Source organism: Micromys minutus, assembly GCF_963924665.1.
Source record: "Micromys minutus genome assembly, chromosome: 3".
Classification (NCBI taxonomy): domain Eukaryota; kingdom Metazoa; phylum Chordata; class Mammalia; order Rodentia; family Muridae; genus Micromys; species Micromys minutus.
The window spans coordinates 80,965,503-80,988,341 of record NC_137972.1 but is presented as its reverse complement, the minus strand read 5'-3'; the positions used below and the strand labels follow the sequence as shown (position 1 = coordinate 80,988,341).

Here is a 22,839-nt window from a genome sequence, read left to right as displayed (position 1 = left end):
GGGAAACATTAATACCATGATTTTCTGTTGTTGTTCAATAGTCATATCTTCCTGTTTCCACCATGTTCACCATTGTAACTCAGGACCAATTTCCAAAATTGCTCACACCTCAATGAAGTACTGAAGAAGAAAGTATCTCAACTCAGGATAGTGGGGATGGTTCTAGTTCCTTCATATTTATATTGTATTAGCTCCAGAAAGGACTTGAGAGGTTACAAAATGAATCCCCCAAATAGAAGAGAACGATAATGATTCGATTAAATAACTATATAACAATGTCCCAAAAATTAGTTGCTAAATTAAGTTTTAAAATCCGAAAGAATCCGACGCCATGCTGTTCTCTGCTGTCTCTTTTGCCAAGAGCAAGTCAAAAACTATTCTGGTGAAACTGGCGAGCCAAGCTGGGACAGGTTTCTCCTTCAACTACAAGAGAAGCCGACCCCGAGAGAAGCTGACCCTTCTGCACTATGATCCAATTGTGAACAAAAAAGTTCTCGTTGTAGAACAGAAGAAAATACGCTGCCTCTGAGTAGTAGATTAAAAATGAATTTGAGGGGCAAAGATGGCAGCATCCAGGTAGCAGTGTTGTAAAGACTGAGTCAGTATGGCCTTGGCATCCGGGCACTAGCTGGTTCTGGGAGTCTCGGCCTTGGGGGCTACGGAGCCCCGAACACGGGGCGTATGAGTGGGGTGTGCACTGCATGCGGAAGCCCGAGCCTCGCCCCATGGACAGGGTATAAGAGATCCCTGGTATGGAGCCCATTACCTATGAGGGAAAGCAGCACTTCGTCCCGTGGCTGGCCAAGCCGATTTTCCCGCAAGGCTGGAATGACCCACGGTTCCACCGTGTGCCCCCCCATCCACGAGCAGCCTCTGTTCAAGGAAGAACCCCGCTACATCTTCCACCAGCGTTGCCAACTGCTTGAGGGTATGAGTCAGGCTCCCTGGCTTACTAAGAGCAAGATAGCTAATAGAGGGTCTTCCCAAGAAAGTGCTTAGTCTTGATGATGCAGCAAATCACATAGAGAACCAAGAACAACGTGTTTTGGGTATCATCTCTCATGCCAGGCTCTGGTACTCCACCGAGGACATTCCCAAGAGAGAGACTTACTGCCCACTCAGCCTCCTACAGCTGTGTAAGTCCCAGATTCTCAAGCACCCTTCTCTGGTGAGGTGGACCTCTGCCCAAAACTGCTCCTTAGCCACCACCTGAAATCGAGAGTCTCTTCTCCTTCAGGTCCGCTAGTACCACACTGAGTGCCAAGGATCCCCTCCCGACCATTGCCTCTAGAGAGGAGGTTGAAGCGACCAGAAGTCATGTTCTCGAAACTTTCTATCCCATATCTCCTACCATTGATCTTCAAGAGTGCCATGTTAATGAAGAGAAAAATGATACAGGATTCCAGGAGGGCTATCCTTACCCCCATCCTTACACCTTGCATTGCCTGGAAAAGGCCAATTTATGGCCGCAGCGCTTTCTTTCAGAACAGCTAAGGGCTAAGATGCTCCTGTTTGCTTTTGCAAACGCCCTGGCTCAGGCCAGGCTCCCCTATGGGAACACAACCCAAGTCTTGGAGCAGCCCATAGTCATGTAGAGCGTGGGCGCCAATGGCCGTGTCTTCCAGTTCCTGGTGTTGCAATTGGACACCACAAATATGGCTTCTCGTGAGGGCGTCAAAAATTTGGTATGGACAGACTCGGACCAGCTCCTTCACAGGCACTTTTGGTGTCGGCTGGTCAAAAAAAAAAAAAAAAAAAGGTGGTGGTGGAACCTGTTGGGCCTGTTGATTTCCAGCTGGAAATCAGGAAGTTTTTAGCTCTGTACTTGCACTTCTGGGGTCTGACACCTCTGAAGAGCTCATGTCCTTGGGACGGTGGCGCTGGAGCCTGGGTGAGCCTCCAGCTCTCTCGTTCTAGTGGAAATAAAGTCTTAGTCTTGAAACAAAAGAAGAATTCGATTCATAAATGAGAAGACAGAGGGTGAGGAGATATTCTGAACTCCACAGTGTGCAATGAAGCCGAGGAAACAACAGCATGGCCCCAGGGGATGTGAAGGGACAGTGCAGAGAAAGAGTCCTTCACAGAGATCACATACTTATCTCTCTGGATGCTTTATAGGCCTTAATACAATATATTGAAATTAAAAAAATCTGAAAGACTTAGTGTAAAGATAGAGATGGAAACAAGGTAGAAAAAAATGTCAGCACTCTTGCGGAGACTATACAAGAATTGCCTCACTAACCACACAAACACCAGTCTCAGTCAGACAAAGATAGTTTACTGAGCACACCCAGGACTGGTGGACCGGGGCCACAGTCCAGACTCAGGAACAGAACCATGAACCTATGTTAAAGTACTACAGGGGTTTTAAGTCCAAAATCCACAAACATCTGTGCCACTTGTTCCACCAATCAGGATTTAGGGACAAGGGGTTTCCACATACATGCCTTTGTTGTACATTTATCCTGCTCCCATTGGATGAGGTATTCATCTGCGGCAGGGGACTTACCTTGTCTAACATTCATGTCTTAACTTGCTAGCCAAGATGATTGTTACCCATGTACACATCTCTTTCCGCCAAGTAGGCTGTCAGTTCACAGGGAGGTCTCCGGAACTCAAACTTTACTGGACCACTACTCGAAATGAAAGTCTTATTCCAAATAGTTTCTTACATTGGTGCAGTAGTGTACTCACAGGTAGCTGCTACCATAAAAGCTTATACACAGGTACAGGATGTGCTGTTGGGTGGTTGGTTCAGATCCAAGCTTATTGTTTGTAACTATACAAAACAGTTCCATTGACTTTTATCATGATTGGTTTCCAAGGGCACAGAACAAAAACAGGATATGTAATCAATCTTAGCATTAGAAAGTTTTCTAACAACAGCAGTAACATATGAGAAATTTTCCTTATGATATAGCAGGCTAGCTTGCTGAGTTCCAGGCCTACCTCAGCCAGGAGACCTGTAATAATAATGATAATAATAATAATAATAATAATAATAATAAAGCTAAGGAAGAAAATAAAAAGAAAGCACCATACCATCAAACTAAGGAAATATAAATAAATGTGAAGTAAAAAAGATTTTAAGTTTCAAATAACTACCATTGTATGGCAGGCTACTATCCCAATCTACAATCCCAGCCAGTACTATATGAATTTGAGGCCAATTACGCCTACATGTGGATTGTAAGAGCACCTGACTTAAGTGTGAGCCCTTGTTTCAAAACAAACAAACAACCCAAAAAGTTTCAAGTCGAACACTATGTCTGATAAAGTCCTGAGACTTTTTTTCTTAAAGTAGTGTCTAATGTAGCTCACTAAGTAGCTGAAGCTACCCTTGAACTCCAGATGCTCCACCTCCACCTCCCAAGTGCTGCCACTGTAGGCATCTGACATTACAGTATGACCACTAATTTGTCGGCACATTCTTTAAAGAAAAACTTAAAATTAACATCCCAGAAGGGACCACCCCTCAAAGCATCTTCCCGAATTCCGTTCACTAAAACAATCTGCTTCTCAGCCTCTCTTGTACTTGTCTACTGTTTGTCTTTCTTAGTAACTATGGAATATTTAGTATTTATCACCTGTTTCTTTTTCTTTCCTTTTCTTTTTTCTTTTTTGTTTGTTTGATTGCTTGGTTGTGTATAGTCCTGAATGTCTTGAAACTCACTCTGTAGACCAGGCTGTCCTAGAACTCATTCATTTTAAAGTTGGAAAATCTTCATCTCACAAAGAGACATTATCAGAATCCTACTTGTCATTGGGGGTCAAGAAATAGTCTGATAGTGCACACCTTTAATCTAAGCACTTGGGAGACAGAGGCAGGTGGAGCTCTGGGATTGAGCCCAGCCTAGTGTTCAGAGTTCCAGGACAGTCAGTGTGACACAGGGAAAACCCTGTCTTAATAATAATAATAATTAATAATAATAATAATAATAATAATAATTTGTAACTTTAAAGATTTAAGGTTTGAGGCTGGAGAAATGGCTCAGTGGTTAAGAGCACTTGCTATTCCAGAGGACCAGAATTCACTTCTACACCACATGATAGCTCACAACCTTCTGTACTCCAGGTTCTGGATATCAGACGCTCTCTTCTGGCCCCTGTAGGCACCAGACACATGTACATGCAAAACACTCACACACATAAAGTTTTTAAAGAAGAAAAAACTTTCTTTAAAGGAATGAAGATCTGTGTTCCTGTAAGAAGTTCCTCTCCCCCTTACACTGGTCTGCCCCGTGCCCCTTCCCTCAGACACACAACACCACACTGACTACAGCAGCTCACTCTGAGATGCAGCTAGTCAACATCATCTGCATTTTTAGGAGAGTGTGTAAGTTTTCTTTCCTGATTGTGACAAAAGGACAAAGCATAAAAGTATATACTTACAGTAGTTTTAAAAAGGTTTATTAGTACACACAATTCAAATGGACAGTCCTTTACTGTGGGGAACTTGAAACAGCAGGAGCCTGAAGTAGCTGGTTATATTCAATCCATAGCCAGGAAACAGAGACAAAAGAAGACTTGAAATATTCAGCTAGCTTCTCCATTTTGTGTAGTATGTGATCCTCTGGCTAGGGAATGGTCCCAGCAGAATTAAGAAGGTTTTTTTCCACATTAACTCAGTCAAGATAATCCCAACAGGCACATCCTCAGGCAAGTCTAGATTCAGTCAGCTGACAAGCAGCACCAAACAGCACGTGCAGCCCTGAAATGTGTTTGTGTAGCTGCTAGTTCCTTAAGAAGGACCAGTAAGCTAGCCTTGGGGCACAGTGTAGACAAGAGCACACTATGCTAAACAAACATCCTGTCTGAGCAAAGTGTCAGACGTGTTACTCTTTCATTCCTCTTCTTCTTTTCCTGCCAAGAGATTTTACTCAAAAGTCAAGTAGATAGCTTCTACTACCTGCTGCTTTCCCCTATGTGCATGCTTATGAACATAAATTCTCAACAAAAGCCATTTTTATCAGTCGAGTACTGGCAGAAATGAGTTAGCCAACCTCATCCCATTGGGCCACATCAAGCTAGTAGGAAGAAATGGTGACATGTGTACAACCACCACAGACTTGAACTGCCCTTTCTAAGAAGTGACAGACAGTAAGTTCCTCGTCAATCAAGGTCAAACTCTAAAATTTGTTATTAAGCCCAATGAAACACTGACCTTTCCACACACCTCTCATCCTGCACTGGGAGGCTGGAAGGACAGGCTCACCAGTGAAAGGGTTACTCTGGACTTCATGAGACTCTCTCAAATTAGAGAGAGGTGAGGGGGAATAGATTTAATGTTTAAGCTCCTTTCAGCTAGGCAAGGCAGAGCATGTCTGTAACCTTCCCATTTGGGAGACTAAAGCAGGGAGAATGCCAATTCCAGGCCAGCCTGGACTGTACAGTGAGACCCTGTCTCAAAAACTACTCAGGGCTGGGCTCAGTTGGTGAAGAACTTGCCTGGCATGCACAAACCCTGGGTTAGACTACAGCTATGCATAAATTGGGTATGATAACACACACCCAGCACTGGGGAGATGGAGGCAGGGGGATCAGAAGTTCCAATCTATCCCCACTACAGGAATCTTCCTCAGTGGCTCTTTTACCTTATTCTTTGAGGCAATGTCTCTTTGGAGGTGTGGCCTTGTTGGAATGGGTGTGGCCTTGGAGGAAGTGTGTCATTTTGGACATGGGCTTTAAGTCTCTCATCCCAGCTGCCTGGAATGCAGTGTTCTCCTAGCTGCCTTTGGAATAAGAGGTGGAACCCTCAGCTCCTCCTGCACATGCCTGCCTAGATGCTGCTCTGCTCTCACCTTGATGATAATGGACTGAACCTCTCAACCTGTAAGCCAGCCTCAATTAAATGATGTCCTTTATAAGATTTGTCTTGGTCATGGTGTCTGTTCACAGCAGTAAAACCCTAACTAAGATACCCTATCAGGAAAGAAACGACGGCAAATTTACCTTCTTGCCCAGAACTGCAGAAGAAAACAGCTATGACCATGTAATCAATTGCAGAAACAAAGGTTACATTCTATTAGAAACCTAACTGCTTTCATTTTCATGTGAGAGTTAAGAGCCAAACAGGTGTGACTAGCTCCCAAGGTGACAAAGGTCAGGCTATAACAGCTTTGTACTTAGTTAATTTGGGTAAATCAACATAGCTTCCCAAGTCCCCTTTGCTCTATGGTTCTGAGTTAAATCTGCCCCAAAAGGGCAGTCTGCCAATCTCTGGGAGGTGGAAGGGAAGCTGTGATCTTGTCTGAAGGTCACAGTGGTTACAGGGAGTAAGCACACTGTGAGGCACTTGTAGAATCCAGGTTGTCCTTGCTTTCTGCAGCCCTATGTCTACCTCTTCCAGCTAAGTCAGATTAGCAAAGCTTCCCTGCTCTCCGTTCAGGCCCTACATCAGCAGGCACATGCGTGCTCAGATTTCCTGGAGGCATGGACTTACCCACCTGTGCACACCAGCAGTTCAGAAGAGCTAGTTGGGGCTCATTATGAAGCCCAGCCTGGCCTTGAACATGATAATCCCCCTGCTGCAGAATGATGAGATTACAGTTGTGGCCACTGAGCCCAGTAATGACAACTCTGACTCTCGAACTTCTCCCACAATATACAAGATTATTCCTATAATAAATTCCACATTTGTTATTAATGACTTTTTCACCAGCCACACTGTGCCAGCCAACCCATGTGTGATGATTAGCTGTAACTGTCAATTTGCTACCACCTAGAATCCCATGAAAAGAGAGTCCCAACTGAGGGATTTACCTAGATCAGATAGGTGTGCGGGAGAATCTGTGGAAGATGGTCTTGATGGTCAATTGCCACTGTGGGTGGCACCATTCCCTGAGCAGTAGATCCTAGTAGGCTGTGGAAGAGATTAGGAGGCTGACTAAGCATGAGCAAGCAGGTAACATGAGTACACTTAATTCTCTCTGTTCTTGACTGTGGATGTAGTGTGATTAGCTACTCAAGTTCTTGCCTTGCCTTTTTTTCCCCAAAGATCTATTTATTTATTTTACATATGTGAGTACACTGTAGCTATCTTCAGACACACCAGAAGAGAGCATCAGAACCTGTTACAGATGATTGTGAGCCACCATGCAGCTGCTGGGAATTAAACTCAGGACCTCTGGAAGAGCAGTCAGTGATCTTAACCATTGAGCCATCTCTCCAGCCTCTTGCCTTGCCTTCTTAGTGATGAGCAATAACCTGGAACTATAAGAAACGTGAAGTCTTTCCTCTCCTACATTGCTTTCCTGTCAGGGTATTGTATTAGAGCAATAGAAAGAAACCAGAGCACTGTGTTTTCCAGGAAGTTTCTGTCCCTGTGTTTAGACTCTGTTCTTGAAGACAACCCACTGAGGAAGAGCTACACTTCTCTCTTCCATAGTCACATATGCCTATGAGAATGAAGAATGGGTTTAGGTCCACAGAATCGTATCAATATGCAAAATATTAAGGGAGAATAGCAAAGAGAAGCCTTTAAGCTTTAGAAAGCACTGTATTCTGGATTTCCCAGTTTCAATGGACAGAGAGTGATTGCTGGATATTCAAGACTGCAACTGTGGGTGAATAGTGCAGCTCAAAACAAAATTCCACATGTGATTTCCTTGTGATGTACCAGGGACTGCTACTAGTGCTTACACTCTGACATTCTGACAATTAATGACATTGACACCACCCCTCTAAGAAGGACTTTTCCTAATTCTATGTAAATACCAAATTAAATTTCAATTAAATAAACAAAAAGGAAATAACAAGTTGCCAGGTAGTAGGTAGTAGAGGTGAATGCCTTTAATCTCAGCACTTAGGAGGCAGAACCAGGAGCATCTCTGTGAGTTTGAGTTTAGCCTGGCCTAAAAAGGGAGTTCTAGGACAGCCAGAACTATACAGTGAGACCCTGCTTCAAAAATCACTGAAGAAGAAGAGGAAGAAGAAGGAGGAAGATGAGGAGGAGGAGGAGGAGGAAAGAGCAACAACAAGAAGAAAGAAAGGAAGGAAGGAAAAGAGAAAGAAAGAAAAGAGCAACAAGCAAGCATGGTGGCCACATCCCTTTGATCTCAGCTGCTCAGGAAGCTGAAAAGAAGGTTTCTAAGTTTGAGATAGCCTAGGCAATTTAGGGAGACACCCCCCATCTTAAAATAATAAAAAAAAATAGATAAGTGTACCTCAAGGAAAGAGGATTTGTCTACCAAGCCCACAGCCCTAAAATAAATCCTCAGTGCTGAGACAGGGAAGGCAGGGAAGTGGTGTATGTTCCGTAATATACCCACCTACCATCCACTGCAAAGTTATACTAGGCCGATGTCTTAAGAAGTCACCAAGCTTCTAGGCTCTTCTCTAAGGGTCAATTCATTAACAACTGAAACTGAAAGCTGTTATTTTGAGTTCAAGTATCTATTTTGGTAGCCATTAAGAGTTTGGCAATGCTGCCAGGTGGTGGTGATGCAGACCTTCTATGCCAGCACTCCAGAGGCAGAGTCAAGCATTCTTCTGTGAGTTTCCAGGCACTCATGGCCCACAGAGTAAGTTCCAGGACAGTCAGAGCTACAGGGGAACGTTGTCTGGGGGCATTATGTGTGTGGGTGGGTGGCAGGGGTGGTGGTGAGAAGTTGGGTAATCCTAAGAAACAAACAATAAAATATTTGATCAAGTCTTAAGGACCCTACACTCCTCAGACTTGGTGGGGCACACCTTTAATAGTAGTATTCAGGAGGCATATCTCTGTGAGTTCAAGGCCAGCCAAGGCCAAAGAGTGACACCTTGTCTTAGGCAGAAAGACAGGAGAGATAATTAAAACCCAAAGAAGACCAAACACAGTGGTCAATACCAGTGACCCAACACTTAGGAGGACCAGGAGATTAAGACCAGCCTCTTCTATAGAGAATTTGTAACCAGCCTGGGCTACATGAGAATCTATTTTTAAAACAAAATAAACATACAAACAACAATTTCAAGGGATCCAACAGACACTCACATAGTCACATATATTCTTCAGGTAAAACATTCATGCACACATAAACATTTATAAGTCCAAAGAGAAGAAAGGGTGGCCTAGTGGGAAGTTAAGCAATCTCAAACAATACCAAGCACATGGGCTCATATCTATAATCCTAGCACTTGGGAAACGGAGGCAGGAGAATTACCAAGAATTCACCAAGAATCACCAGGCCTGCTCTATAAAGAAAATTCCAAGCCAGCCTAGTCTGCAGAGTGAGACTCTGTCTCAGAGAGGCAAATAGAGAATTCTCACATTTATAAGCATTTTGTAAAAATCCCAAGAGGTTTGTTGAATAATCAAAGTTCTTAGATGGTATTTTTTAAATAAGATTTTGGTGTGTGTATGTGTTTGGAGGAGTGGGGAGGTAAAGCCCAGAGATAGAAAGTTAACTCCCTACTTCTAAAGACACCATGCACTTCAGACACTGTAGCCTTAGATTCTTTTCTTTAAAACTACTTTTAATAAGGGTTTTAAAGATGCTTTAAGGTCTCTTTTAGCCCACCACCCACCAGAGGTAGTGGAAAGAAAAAGTTAATAGGGCAGAGGATGTGGACCTATTTAGAAATAGTTCTTTGGAGCAAATCTAATCTGCATTGTGAGGATATCAGCAGTTCAGTTTACAAGCAGCAGCAGCAGCAGCAACAGCTCACTTCACTTGCAAACACCATTCATGAATCAACCACCATAGGCTGATCCAGAAGAATCTGAGAGGTTCTGACGTATACTGTTTAGAAGTAGTTCCTTGGGGTGATTCCAGTCTCCATTTGTCACAAGAGTCAGCAGCGGTGGCACGATCCAGCAGAAACAGCCAGGCCTCTGCCAAATCTGCATGAGTCAGCCGGAGTGATCAAGACTAGTAGGGACGCCAGGAGAAGTTCTCTGCCACGTCTCTCTCAATGAAGTGAAGATCAACAAAGACTAAGATGAGCATTGTAAAGCTCCTTGTCACTCTCCACTGAGTCCTATTTACACTCCCTCTAAACATCACACGTCCTCCCATGGGTCTTGCCTCAGCAAAAACACGATGTGAGTGTCTTAGTAAAACACCATGTGAGTCTGTATCAGCTGACATATCCAGAAACTTCCACTTACTTTGTCAATTGGCCTGAGTCTAAGGAAGCAGCAAGAAACCACCAAAATACCACCAGAAGTTTTTGGTGCATTTCTCTCTATGAAGGCATGAAAAATGATGACCAGTAAAGAATGGTAATATACCAATACCATCCAGCATCACCACTGTCTGTTGGACTATATATTCCTTCTAAATACCATGCATCATTTGACAAGTTTTGACAAGAAGCAAGTTGGGGCAGTGGGGGTTGGTTATTCAGCTTACACTTCCACATTGCTGTTCATTGCCAAAGAAAGTCAGGACAGGAACTCACACAGGGCAGGAACTTGGAGGCAGGAACTGATGCAGAGGCCATGGAGGAGTGCTGCTTACTGGCTTGCTTCCCCTGACTTGCTTAGTTTGCTTTCTAATAGAACCCAGGACTAACAGCCCGGGGATGGCACCACCCACAATGGGCTGGGCTCTCCCAGCTTAATGACTGAGAAAATGCCTTACAGCTGGATCTTATGGAGGCATTACCTCAAGGGAAGCTCCATTTTCTCTGTGATAACTCCAACTTGTGTCAAGTTGACACACAAAACCAGCTAGTATAGGCCCCAAGCAGAATTTGACCCAAAAGCCCCCTCTCTTAGGACTAATTTCCATGGCATCAGAATGTACCATGGAAACTTCCAAAGAAGGAAAGCAACCAACAGTCCTATCCAGGTACCATACCACAACAGTGACCACTATAGGACAGTAGCAGTTACAATACCCATGAACCATAACACTCACCACCCTGGGACAGTGACAGTTACAATACACATGAACCACAACACTGACCACCATGGGATAGTAACAATAAGAACGCAGTAGTGGCACACATACCTTAGTGGTAACCAACAGCTCTCTAACTGAACCTATGACTCAACAAGAGGAAAAATCACAACTGGTTCTGTTGTAAGAACCCGAGGAGTCTTAGCTCAGGAGCACGACCCACAGAACACAATTAGGCGATAGACCACTGTAATAACAAGAGCTTTTTATTCCATGTACATGGGGTTCCTCATCCTTGCAGGGATAGTCAATCGTGAGCTCAAAAAGCATGTATCTTTTATACTTTTTAGCTGGCAGATTTCAGCAACAGAGTAATTGGTTTACTCTCATTGGTAGATCTTAGGACAAAAATTAGTTATTGGCTAGCCCTGCTCAAGGGGATGTTCTTAGCTGAGTTAGTCATTTTTTTTCTTTCACCTAGTTTTTGTGTTTGTCCTTGGAAAGGGCTGGCTTGAAAAAATTTCCAAGGGGGGAGGAACTGGTGGTCAGGCAGCGTCAAGCTGACTCTTGGTGGGTTTTCTCAGAATTTATCAACAGCAGGGGTAGAGGGTCTCTCTCTCTCTCTCTCTCTTTTTTTTTTTTCCGTAAAGCAGTCATTTTTGTTTTGTCTTAACTCAGCTTGGTCAGTAAAGCTTGACTTGTCCACAAAAACTTTGTTTTTACATTTTCAGAACCTGGTTTATATATTTCAAAACCTTGAGGGGTTTTGCCCTTGTTTTGTTTCTCAGAATTGGGTGATTAGAGCATGAGTTAATTATGACATGCATCAGGACCCTAGCTAGGGCTTTCTAGAGGACCAAGTGGCTATCAGTCAGTATATTCTGTGTTTTTTTTTCCTGAGAATTACTCTGGGTCATTGTTTTTATTTGTCAGGCACAGGCAGGATCTCATAGCCTTGGGATGACTGGAAAGTCTCTAAGTCTGACTTTAACCATTTCTGTATCTTTAGGGTCTCACATTCTAAGAATGGGGTGTTTTGGAAAAGTCTCAGAGCCCCTAAAAACCTTGTTCTTTTACATCAGCTCTGCAAATCTAGCCAACTACCCAGGGTCAGTGAAGTCATACAACTTAGAGACTTATAACTACCACTTTACTAAAACAGCCTAATCTCTAACTATTTCTAAGCATTTGTTCTTATACCCACAGGTAAGTGTAGTCTTCAACCCTCACTTCTCCTTGTAATAGACAAGGACCATTACAGAAAACTATAACCGATCAAAATGCAGAGTGTGGAGCCCAGTCCCAACAGATATATCTACCTCACAACTTCTGCACCTAAGGATCAGGGATCACTGTGAAAGAGGGGGAAAGATAAGAGTCAGAGGCTGGGGATGTTTGTTGTAAGATTGTGTCAGAAGCTACACCTATGAAGTCTCACTAGCTTGACCACCTGAGCATGACAGGAACAACACACATGCTAATGTCAAATGGATAAAGCTCATGAGGCCTCATGATTGCTAATGATCATATCCCTGAATATGATTGAATTAAGAAATTCATAACTAAGCCTGGAGAAATGGCTCAGCAGCTAAGAGCACTTACTGTTCTTCTAGAGGTTCTGAGTTCCCAGCAACCACGTGGAGGCTCACAACCATCTGTAATGGGATCTAATGCCCTCTTCTGATGTGTCTGAAGACAGCAACAGTATAATCACATACATGAAACAAACAAACAAACAAACAAACAAATAAAAGAGAAAAAGAAAGCATAATTAGGTGGGCTTTGGTGGCTCGTGCTTTTAATCCCAGTCCTTGGGAGGCAGAGGCAGGTGGATCTCTGAGTTCACAGCCAGTCTGGTCTACACAGTGAGTTATAGGACAGCCAGGTTTCCACAGAGAAAATCTTGTCTTAAAAAAAAAATCAAAACCAAAACAGAAATAAAAACAAAAAATGTGTTTAAATAAAACATTTTAAAAAGAGGAATTCATAACCAGACTACCTAGTCACATTTCCAGGGGTGACTCAAAAAAAGCAATCAATTCCTATAAGATGCCTAAAGCTAACTAGAGGGACATCAGGAGTCAGCCCTCTGCTACTAGATATAAGGGCTCAAAAGGAGGATTGGAATTGTAGAAAAGGAAAGCGGGGGTGAGAGGTGTATCTCATCAGAAAAGGAGGTCCAGGTCCCAGTTAAATGGAACAGAGAGGGTGAAGTGTTCTGTATCCTTGGCCTCTACTCTACCTATAGGCCTTCCTCATTCACAAAGGCTCTCCTGAAGAACTCAGGTGACTTTCTTTCTTCAACAAGCAGTATGGCCCAGCAGGAGACTAGTGTGACACTGACCCTTCCATTACACACACACACACACACACACACACACACACACACACACACACACACACACGTGCTGATTCATTACCATATACAAATACATGCTGATTCATTGCTGTACACATACACATGCCAATCCAGAGCAGGCAAAGGTGACTGGCATGTAAGCTTGGCAACCCGAGTTTGGCTGAAACCTACTGTGGTGGTCATCTCATGGTGCTGGCATCTCCAGTTCGCTGGAATCTTCCACTGCAACCAGGCTTCACAGTAGCTTCTCACTGGCTCCCTTCATGGTGCCAAGCCTCAGATCCTTTGCATGACCCCTTCAGTCCTGGACCATCAACTGAAACCAAGGCTGCTCCTTCACCAGTGGTCTTTTCTGGACTTTCACCGTGCCAAACCTCAGTTACTCTTTAAAAACAGTACCACCTGGGTGACTTACACATTACCAAGTTCAGCTGCAGCATGAAGTACAACCTTAGTTACCTCTGGAACACAGCTTCTTTGTGCTCTCAGAAAACGTTTCCCAGAAGATTTCACCTCAGTAATATTGGTCTCTTCTTAATCAGCACTAATTTCTTAGCTCCAGCTGACCAGCATCAGCTGTTCCATAGCCCCTTCTGTTCTTGACTCTAAAGCCAGAGTTACATGGCTGAAGCTGTCAAGTTCTGCTGCTTGCTGGGACTGGAACATGGCTCCTTGACAATTTGACACACAGTCAAAAATCTCCCTTTGTTCAAATGAAAAAACCCAACCAGGCCATAACAACAACATAATGCCTAACATGACGAAACCCTCCCTCACACAACTGCAAATGCACAAGTTTAGCTGGGTGGAATCTTGCCCCAAGGTCACCACTCCCTTAATTCCATTTAAAATCCTTGAACACAGGATTTAGCTTCATTGTACTTCCTGGTGCCCTTTTATTACTTGAACATTTTTCATTCTTCCTTTCTAAACTTGCTATGCTTGATCAAAATGCTCTTCATGAGAGTAACCAGAGGACAAAGTCTAAACTAGGCTTTTCTGAGATATTCTTTGTCAATTCAATTAATCAAAATCTCCTTGCCTTATCCTGAGGTAGACTCTTTAGACAAAGGCAAAAGGCAGCCATACTCTTTGCCCAAATATTACATAAACACCCTCTAGGCCATATACTAAAATTCTCCTTGGAAACATCTTGAGCTAGGACCTCACAGTTCAAATTACTCTCAGCAACAGTGTCTTCCATATTATTACTGAGATGCATCGTTAAGTTCCACTTAAAGGATTCCACTGCTTTCCAAAGTCCCCAAATCCACATTTTCCCAAACAAAGACATGGTCTGACCTATCACAGCAATATCCCAGTCCTTGATACCACAAGATATTAAAGATGCCAGATCCATGGGACACCAGCCACAAAAAGCTGTTATCAGGAAGTAGATCCAGCCCATGAGAAAGACACGTGTTGCAGTCATCAAAGCTGAAAGGAGCTGGACATCAAACATGGAGATGTAGAATTTGGAGTTTGTCCAGCTGGGTTTTGAGCTTCCTCACGATGACAGTTTGGAATGGTAATGTATATCCTGTGGTGCTGGAGGTATGCAATCTGCTTTATTTTGATTTTATAGGGGATTACAGTTAAGGAGTGAATCTCAGAAGAGACTTTGAGTTTGGACTTTTAAACATTACTGAGACTGCTGTAGACTACGGAAAGTTTTGAACTAACTGTATTTCTCATTATGGCTAGGAATGGCCCCCATAAACTCATGTGCTTGAACAAGCCTATGGGGGCCAGGGAGTAGAATGTGGTGGTTTGACTATGCTTGGCCCAGGGAGTGGCACTGTGTGGCCTTGTTGGGGTTAAGTGTGTCACTGTGGGGGTGGGCAAAGAGAGCTTCCTCCTAGCTGCCTGGGGATGCCAGTCTCTCCTTGCCTTCAGATCAAGATGCATAACTCTCAGCTCCTTCTCCAGCACCATGTCTGTCTGGACACTGCCATGCTTCCTGCCATGATGATAATGGACTGAACCTCTGAAACTGTAAGCCAGCCCCAATTAAATATTGTCCTTTAGAAGAGTTGCCTTGGTCCTGGTGTCTGTTCACAGCAGTGGAAATGATAAGAAAGACATCTACTAAAGGTAAAAGGAGAGAAGTTACTCAGAAAAGTTGTCTTCTGACTTCACATCTCAGTGTGGCATGTGCCTCCCCACACATCATATGCAGACAAAATGTTTAAAGATTAAAAAAAAAATCAGGGCTGGAGATATGGCTCACTGGTTAAGAGCATTGATTGCTCTTCTAGAGGTCCTGAGTTCAAATCCCACATGGTGGCTCACAACCATCTGTAATGAGATCTGATGCCCTCTTCTGGTGTATCTGAAAACAGCTACAGTGTACTTATGTATAATAAATAAATAAATCTTTAAACAAAATTTTTTCAATACAATTTAAAAAATCACTATGAAGATTGACTATATAGAGACAATATTCCTTTCTATAGAATTCTATAGAATTCAAATAATGCTAAAATACAGCTGGGTGGTGGTGGTACACTGTATTTTTTTTCCTAAGAATCATTAGCGTAAAACTGTTGAAGGGCTAGAGAGATGCCCAGTACCTGCTGCTTAAGCATGAGGATCTGAGTCCAGACCCTCAGTTTAAAAAGCTAAGGATGGAGGCTGGAGAGATGGCTTGTCAGTTAAGATCACTGGCTGCCCTTCCAGAGGTCCTGAGTTCAAGTCCTAGGAACCACATGGTGGCTCACAACCATCTATAGGGAGATCTGATGCCCTCTTCAGGCAGGCGGATGTATAGGCAGCAGAGCGCTCATACATTAAATTTTAAAAAGGGAGGGGGGACCATGGTCTTGGAAGAGAGATAGATCAGTGAATAAATACTTGGCACACAAGCTTGACCAGCGTTCAGATCCCCAGTGCCCATGCAAAAAGTTGAATATGGTGAAGCTATAATCCAGAGTAGGAGGAGCTCTGTGAGTCATTGGTCTTAGACAATCAGCAAGTTCCATGTCTCAGTACCTGAAAAATGAGGAGAAGTTATTGAGGAAGACACCGGATGGCAATCTCCAGTCTCAAGTACCCCACCACACATGTGTACTCACATAACTATACAGACACACATTGGTAAACAGGAGGCTGGAGGGACGGTACAACAACTAAGAGTGCTCAGTGCTCTTGCAAGGAACTTGGGTTCTGGCCCAAGTATGAGCATGGCAGCTCAGAACTGCTTGTAACTCCAGCTTCATGGGATTCAACACTGCTTTCTGACTTCCAGAAGCACCAGGCACAATGCACTACACTTATATACAAGAAGGCAAACACACACACACTCACATATATATATTTAATAAATATAATTTTAGAAATAAAGAAAGCTAAAGAAGACTAAATCTAAGCAGTAATGAGATGGCTCAAGCAGTTGAGAGCACTGACTGTTCTTTTGGAGGTCCCAAGTTCAATTCCCAGCAACCACATGGTGGCTCACAACCATCTGCAATGAGATCTAGTGCCCTCTTCTGGTGTGTCTGAAGACAGCTACAGTGTACTCATATACATAAAATAAATAAATAAATTCTTTAAAAATAAAAAGAAAACTAAATCTAAAGAAGGATGTAGATTATGGTCATATAGACACACACACTAGTCATGCATTTTACTATACATGAATTATAGACCAATAAAGCCCCAGGATAAACATTTTATAAGAAATATTTGGTGCCCTATGGTGGTGGTAGTGCATGCCTTTAGTTTCAGCACTCTAGGAATATTCTGAGAGACATGCCCAGAGGTGATTCCAAATCCAGTCTAGTCTGCAGTGAAGATAGGAGACAGATGAAATACATAACATGCTTTTTTTGTTTTTGTTTTTGGAGACAGGGTTTCTCTCTATAGTCATGACTGACTGTACTGGAACTCACTTTATAGATCAGGCTGGCCTCAAACTAAGAAATTTACCTACTTCTGCCTTTCAAGTGCTGGTATCAAAGGTTTTCGGCACCATGCCCAGCTCCGTATGCCATGCTTTTAACAAATAATGGTTGAGAACTTGAGTCTATTTCTTTTTGTCCCTAACTGTCACATCCTGATTTGTTCAGAATGCTCCCAGTTTTTGCATTCCAAGTTCCATATCTCAGGAGACTCATCAGTACCAGTTGAATCAGAATAACTACGGAGATGAAACTCACAACCATGGAAACCAAACCATGTCCTGGGAGTGGCCATGCATGCCTGTAGCCCCAACCACTGGAGAGGCTGAGGTAGGATTGCTGGAGCACTGGAGTTCAAGCTCAACCTGGACTACATATTGAGATCCTTCTCTGAGCTGAATTAAGAAAGACAAAAGACCCAAATCACTCATTAACATTCAAGGAGCCATGGAGCTGGCCTGCTCTAGCTGCCTTGAGAGGCATGTGTCATGTTTTTCAAGTTAGAGTCCATGGCTCCTGGGGCACTGTGTGCCTCTGGTTTCTGTGAAAGAGAGGCACTCCCTCAGGCAGTGAAGCATTCAGGCTACTCTGTGTTTTCTTAGAAGTCAATGAAGCATATAGAAGTTTAACAGGACAATTGGTCTTAGACCTTAGTCTAGTATACTCTGGATAGCTTGCAAACATCATAGTATTCTGTCAACTACCATTGCACTGATCCTGGCAACTGCCATTATATTGTTTCTGTATATGAAAAGTCTTTATATAAAAAGGTATAAAAAGTCTGATAGCTTGCAATAAACTTACCACAGTCTCAGTCTTGCCGTGACCCCTCCAACCTGTGCCTGCTCAAGAATCATTTCTCCCCGGTCACATCAGGTACTCTTGACCCAATAAGTAAGCACTGGCACTTACAGTAGCACCTGCATTCCTTCCATATCTCCACAAAAAGCTAGTTCGATGTAGATTCAAATAAAGGGAGTGACTCCTAACAGATCCAAAAATCCCTCCACATTAACATGTAACAGGAATCCTAATCATGATGCCTTACATATGTGATCCCAGGACTCACATTTGTGAGGCTGGGGGAGGGCACAGGCAGGAGGTTTTAAAATTAAGGCTGGCCTGGGATACAGGAGATTCCATGTTCCAAGAAGAAAAAAGAGAAGGAGAAAAAGGAGGAGAAGGAAAAGAAGAAGAGAAGAAGGAGGAAGAGAAGGAAGATGAAGAACATTACAAGCAAAAAACCTTATCCCATGAAACACTCTAAGAAGTACCAGAGTCAACTCAGGTATCAGATAATCGATCAGAAAAACTGGAGCATCACTCTCAGGTGGTTAACTATCACCCATTTGAAGGCCATACCATTGGGTAATAGACCATTAACTTTCCAACAGCTTTGCTATGGAAAGCACCCGATATACAGATTATTTAATTGCACAGAGACAGGAATCCTTCTGTAGCCTAAGCTGGCCTTGACCTCTGTCTTTCTCCATGGGCCTCCTGAATCCTAGGGCTGTAGCTAAACTCTACCCACCACACATGACTTGTTGATATCAAATGAAATAAAGAAGCCTAGCATGGCTAGCTATCATGGTATACATCAGTAAGCCCAGCACTGAGAAGGCAGAAGCAGAAGGATCATGAGCTTGAGACCAGCCTGGACTCATGGAATGGTAAATTCAGGTGAGCTTGAGCTATGAGACTCCTAAGCCAAACCTAACCAAAAGCTTGTATCTGCCTTCATATTGTTGAAAATGCTCCAACGGAGAGGCCACATGGTGAGAAACTTTGGGAGCCTGGATTCTTAAGCAATCAGGAAATGATTATCCAGTCCAACAACAGGGGAAGGACAGAAAACTACACATAATCATCCAAGCAGAGCTTGGAAATGGATCACTCATGAATGGCCTTCAGCCAGGAACCATCCAACTGTGCTGGCTCTGAGTTTCTGAGACCAAAAAAAATTATTTTAAGTTGTTGGTTTAAAAAACATTTATTATTTTATGTGCATGTGTGTGCCTACATGAGTTAATGTTCACATTTGTGCAGGTGCACTCAGAGGCCAGAGGCCAACAGATCCCCTGGAACTGGAGTTGCAGGTAATTGTGAGCCTCCTGATGTGTGCAAAGTTGCAAACACAGGTCCTCTGCAGGATCAGTAAGTACTGTCTCTCCGGCCCCTTGAGTTGCCCAGTTTTTAGGACCTGTTCGTTGTAGAGATACAGACACCTAATTTAGCAGGTAACTGTAAAAGAAGAAGAAGGATCTATCATGCTGGCTAATTTTCTGCCTAGCACAATGGGTAACTCTCTATATCAATAGCAACCTAGGAAACTGCTATGACATGCTCGTATCTGTGGTACTCAACTTTCCCACGGCTGTGACCCTATACAGTTCCTCATCATCAGGTGACTCCCAAGCATAAGATTATTTTCATTGCTATTTTATAACAGTTGCTACTGTTATGAATCATAATGTAAACATCTGTGTTTTCCAATGGTCTTAGGTAACCCCTGTGAAAGTTCATTCAACCCCCCCCCCCAAAGGATCACAGCTGACAGGTTGAGGTCTGTTCTATGTCATGCCTGTGTGTAATGGCCAACAGTATCTTTTGGTAAAGGAATTTTGCCAGAAAGATTATTTTGTTTTCTTGTTAAGCATGTTTATCATTAACCTTGCTACTGGTATTAAAAGCTTCTTGATAAGAACACCGGGATCAGTTCCTATGCTGGCTCTGAAAAGTGAATCCTACAGGCTGGTGTTTTAGTATTGAACACTTTTCTGATCGCTGTGAAGGAATCCTGGGAATGATATATTAAGAACCACTATTGGTACTTTCCTGCCTTAGAAAAGTCTGTTCTTGCTGGGCGATGGTGGCACATGCCTTGAATCCCAGCACTCGATAGGCAGAGGCAGAGGAATCTCTGAGTTTAAGGCCAGCCTGGTTTACAGGGAGCAAGCTAATTCTGGACAGCTAGAGCTGCTACACACAGAAATTCTATCTTGAAAAAACAACAACAACGGAAAAAAGTCCGTTCTAATTACCAGCATGTTTTTTTACACTAGTTTATTTTGTGTGCACATGTACGTGCATGTGCACTCCCGTAGGTTCCATGGAGCACTTGTAGAGGGTCAGAGAACAACTTGGGGATTGAGGTCAGAGGTCAGTTTGTTAGGCTGCAAGTACTTTTATCTGATGAGCCTTATCAAAGGCCCTTTTCCTCTTCTTCTTCTTTTTCTTCTTTTTAAAGACACTCAAGTTTCATCAGCTTTATGGTTCTACTCTCCTCCTCTTCTGCCTCCCCCTTCTCACTGTGGGACCCAGGCTCAGCTGAATTCCTGGTGATCCTCTGGTTTTGGCTTCTAAGCAGTGCGAAGGAAGTTTGTACCCCACCACAGCTAACTTAGGCTGCTGTTTGACCAAATGTCATCAAGATCACCTGTTTACTCATGGGAAGAACAACTTTATCAACCAACCAAACCCTCCAAAACTCCCATGGACTAAAACATCAACCTTTGTGCATACATCAAGAGACAATCCAGTCGCATATGTAGCTGAAGATACCAGTATCTGGCGGCATCAATGTGAGAAGAGGCCTTTGGTCCAGGGAGGGCATGTTTTCCCAGTGTAGGGGAATGCCAAGGCAATGGGGTGGAGAGTGTGATCAGAAGGGAGTGCACTTTTGTAAAAGCAAATGGAGGGGGAGGGAGAATGGGAGCAAGGGGGGAAGGAGATAACATCTCAAATGTAAATACAGAGTATCTAATAAAACAAACAAAACACAAAACAACAACCAAAAAAAGATTACCTGTTTAATAAAACTTGCTTCCTAGAGGTTTATCATATCCCACATTAGCATGTTTTCATTCAGCTCGCACCAGAAAACAACAGACTTGTGGATCAGCGAGCAGTCATCTTTAAGCTAGATTCTTGGTCAATGATTTACTATACCTATTTTCCTGAGTTTAAAAGTTCAGTAGCTGGACTGTAGAAACAGTTGAGCAGGTTAAGTCACTTGCCACCAAGGTTGACATCCAGAGTTCAATTCCTGGGATTGCCCATGATGGAAATAGAAAATTGACTCCTTAAAGTTGCCCTCAGAACCACACATGGGCACTGCAGCATGTGCAAGCTCCTCCCCAATCAATCAGTCATCAATGTGACTTTTAAAGAGCCCAGTGCTTGTGGGCATGGTAGTGCATACCTTTAGTCCTAGCACTTAAAAGACAAAAGCAGGCAGATCCTATGAGTTCAAGGCTAGCCTCTTCTACACATCCAGAGAGTCCCAGGCTAGCCAGAAAAAAAATCAATGAGGTCAGTCTCAAAACAAAACAATAAAAAATATTCACCTTTTTGCATCCACAGGCTATAAGCTGCTCTTGGGGCTCTTCAAGCTACACAAGAAAGGGACAAAAGCTCATACCCACAAAATTTGAACTTTAGGTTGAAATTAACACTGACAAGTATTATGAAGGTTTTTCTACTAGCCAGAATTTTATCGAGAACCACAATCAACATTTATTAATGAGTAAGTCATTCTGATACACATATCTGGTACTGTTATGGAAGATGGGGTACCTATAGGTTACTCCATGGAGTTTTTATGTATTTTCTTTCATAATGCTTTCTAACCTGGAGATTCCAAATAGTTCATTTACCATCTCAGTAAATATGAGGTTTCTACTAGTAGTTGAAGATATTCTTTCTCTCTTTTCCTCTTTAAATTCAAGTACTGATTTTGTGCCTTATATATTCGGGCTATGCGGTCACCACTGGGGATTTAACAGTGAACAAGACATCAACGGTTTCTTTTCCATTCTCACACCTACTTTATTGTGATATAATTCACAAACCATACAGTTCATCAAGGTGCGCAATTTAAGGGTTTTAGTATATACACGGAACTGTACATCTATCATCCACCAAAAGAAATCCCATGGCAATGATGTCATTTCTAATCTCCGCCCCTGTGAAAAATTTGCGGGTCAAATAAATGGCTCACATCCAAGTGTCAGGATACAAAGCAATTGAGGCTCATATCCAAGTGTCAGGATACAAAGCAATTGAGGTCACCTGCACCACTAGTGCCCTCAAGACACTACGGCATCTTAAGATCATTTGACGTGTGTGTGTGTGTGTGTGTGTGTGTGTGTGTGTGTGTGTGTGTGTACACAATGCTTTCAGACACAGCTTCCGGTAACGAACCGCAGCGTGCTCTACCTGAGAACAAACAGCTAGGCAACACGTCCCGGGCCACACCCATGTCCCAGCAGCACGCAGGAAGACACCAACTTTGCGCTGGCGCAGACTCGGCTTCCGATTGGCCAGGCCTGTCCGGGGGCCCGCCTTCCGCATGCTGTGGGCATATCTAACCTAGGGTCACCGCCTTCCCGAGTAGCCGCGCGGACTGAGCACAGAAAGAAGCCGTCAGCCGGTTCTCGGCTGGAGTACGCTCGATCCTTCTTTGACAAGGCCAGGGCCTGGGCTGTTCTGGGAGGTTCAGTCTTTGTCCATTCTCCGCAAAGAAGGGAGGGGCTTCACCTGCTCCCGCCCCGGAAGCGGAAGTGCAGGCGTCAGGGGTCCCTGTCCACTGTGAGCCCGGCCCGTGTGGCAGCGGTTCCTCTCGGTGATTTTGTCGCGCCCGCTTAGCTGCTAGTTGTCGCGTTCTCCATCTCACCATGCTGTCTCTAGACTTTCTAGATGATGTGCGGCGGATGAACAAGAGGCAGGTGAGATTGGCCGCTCCCTCTGCCAG

General features: G+C 43.4%; 2 protein-coding genes and 1 pseudogene across 4 annotated transcripts in view; all 3 read left to right on the top strand.

The window, feature by feature from the left end:
• Window positions 1–330: 330 nt before the first annotated feature.
• Window positions 331–546, top strand: LOC308418747 (large ribosomal subunit protein bL33m-like). Its single transcript, XM_080914226.1, has one exon. The coding sequence runs from the start codon at window positions 332–334 to the stop codon at window positions 527–529; it is 198 nt and encodes a 65-aa protein (XP_080770352.1). The 5' UTR covers window position 331; the 3' UTR covers window positions 530–546.
• Window positions 547–701: 155 nt separating this feature from the next.
• On the top strand, window positions 702–22,733 carry LOC308418959 (large ribosomal subunit protein mL37-like; annotated as a pseudogene). The gene is made up of 2 exons: window positions 702–1,891; window positions 22,413–22,733. The product of its transcript is annotated as a large ribosomal subunit protein mL37-like (transcript).
• Window positions 22,547–22,839, top strand: part of SEC11A (SEC11 homolog A, signal peptidase complex subunit) — a 29,124-nt gene continuing 28,831 nt past the window's right edge. The window contains exon 1 of one of the 2 annotated variants that reach the window (XM_080914192.1): window positions 22,547–22,813. In XM_080914192.1, the coding sequence (XP_080770318.1) occupies window positions 22,763–22,813 (51 nt within the window). In that variant the 5' untranslated portion in view covers window positions 22,547–22,762. The remainder of the gene's footprint in view (window positions 22,814–22,839) is intronic. The other variant, XM_080914191.1, reaches the window with a different exon arrangement.